The sequence below is a fragment of the Rhincodon typus genome, chromosome 17 (genome assembly GCF_021869965.1).
Source record: "Rhincodon typus isolate 14 chromosome 17, sRhiTyp1.1, whole genome shotgun sequence".
NCBI classification, from domain to species: Eukaryota; Metazoa; Chordata; class Chondrichthyes; order Orectolobiformes; family Rhincodontidae; genus Rhincodon; species Rhincodon typus.
Genome location: NC_063348.1, coordinates 54,508,634 through 54,509,472, shown reverse-complemented (window position 1 = coordinate 54,509,472; position 839 = coordinate 54,508,634). Strand labels below are relative to the sequence as shown.

At 57.1% G+C, this 839-nt stretch overlaps 1 protein-coding gene across 1 annotated transcript in view; it reads left to right on the top strand.

The window, feature by feature from the left end:
• The first annotated feature begins 258 nt into the window (after positions 1 to 258).
• LOC109935161 (anoctamin-5) overlaps positions 259 to 839 on the top strand; it is a 178,753-nt gene continuing 178,172 nt past the window's right edge. Inside the window, exon 1 of the mRNA XM_048606897.1 lies at positions 259 to 419. Coding sequence (XP_048462854.1) covers positions 350 to 419 — 70 coding nt within the window. The 5' untranslated portion in view covers positions 259 to 349. The remainder of the gene's footprint in view (positions 420 to 839) is intronic.

The following is an 839-nucleotide window of genomic DNA, read 5'->3' as shown; positions in this document are numbered from 1 at the left end:
CGTAATGCTCATGTGCAGAGCAGGTATAGAGTGGATGGGCCGAATGCACTCCAGCCTCGAAACCCTGAAATGCCCTGCTGCCGGCTGTGTTTAAATGTACGCAAGGGCTTTGGGAAACCTGCTAAAAACACTCCTGTGACAAACCCGGGTGCCCCAGGATGACGGGGGACCGCTTGAAACCTGCAACCTTTGTAGGGAAATACATTCTGCCGATTGAAAAAGGAGCGGTACCATCCCTTTAAGGCACCCGTCGGGAAAGCTGGATGTGAAGCGGCTACAGAAACAGAGAGAGAGAGAGAGAGGCGGGGTAGTAGGAGGCAGTGTTAGCGGCTCCTGTACATGGGAGAACATGAACCTATACAATGGCAAAAACCAGGAGACTCTCATTGAAATGTCTTCCGCTGGGGATGAGACTGGAGGTAAGTGCAATGTCTGTTTTATCTGTGAGAAGGACAGGTTTGAGTCAATCTACAGATTGGAGCTGAACGCAAAGGGAAGGGCGGACGGAGGAGCTTCAGTTGCCCGGCTCCGGGCTTTGGTGCTGTTTAAGGTTCGGCCCCCACCCCCGGGAGGGAGAGGGAGAGGGAGAGGGAGAGGTCTCTGATCCCGGGCGGTGTAGCTCCAGGCTGGGGACCTGCACACTGAGACGGGAAGGTACCCGCTGGCTCTGTGCTGAGAGCAGCCCCGGGTTAGCGCTGGCTCCCCACTCACCTACCCCATCACTCACCCACCCCATCACTCACCCCCTCACTCACTCACCACCTCACCCGCTCACCCCATCACCCACTGACCCACTCACCCCATCACCCCCTCACTCACTCACCCCATCACCCCCTCAC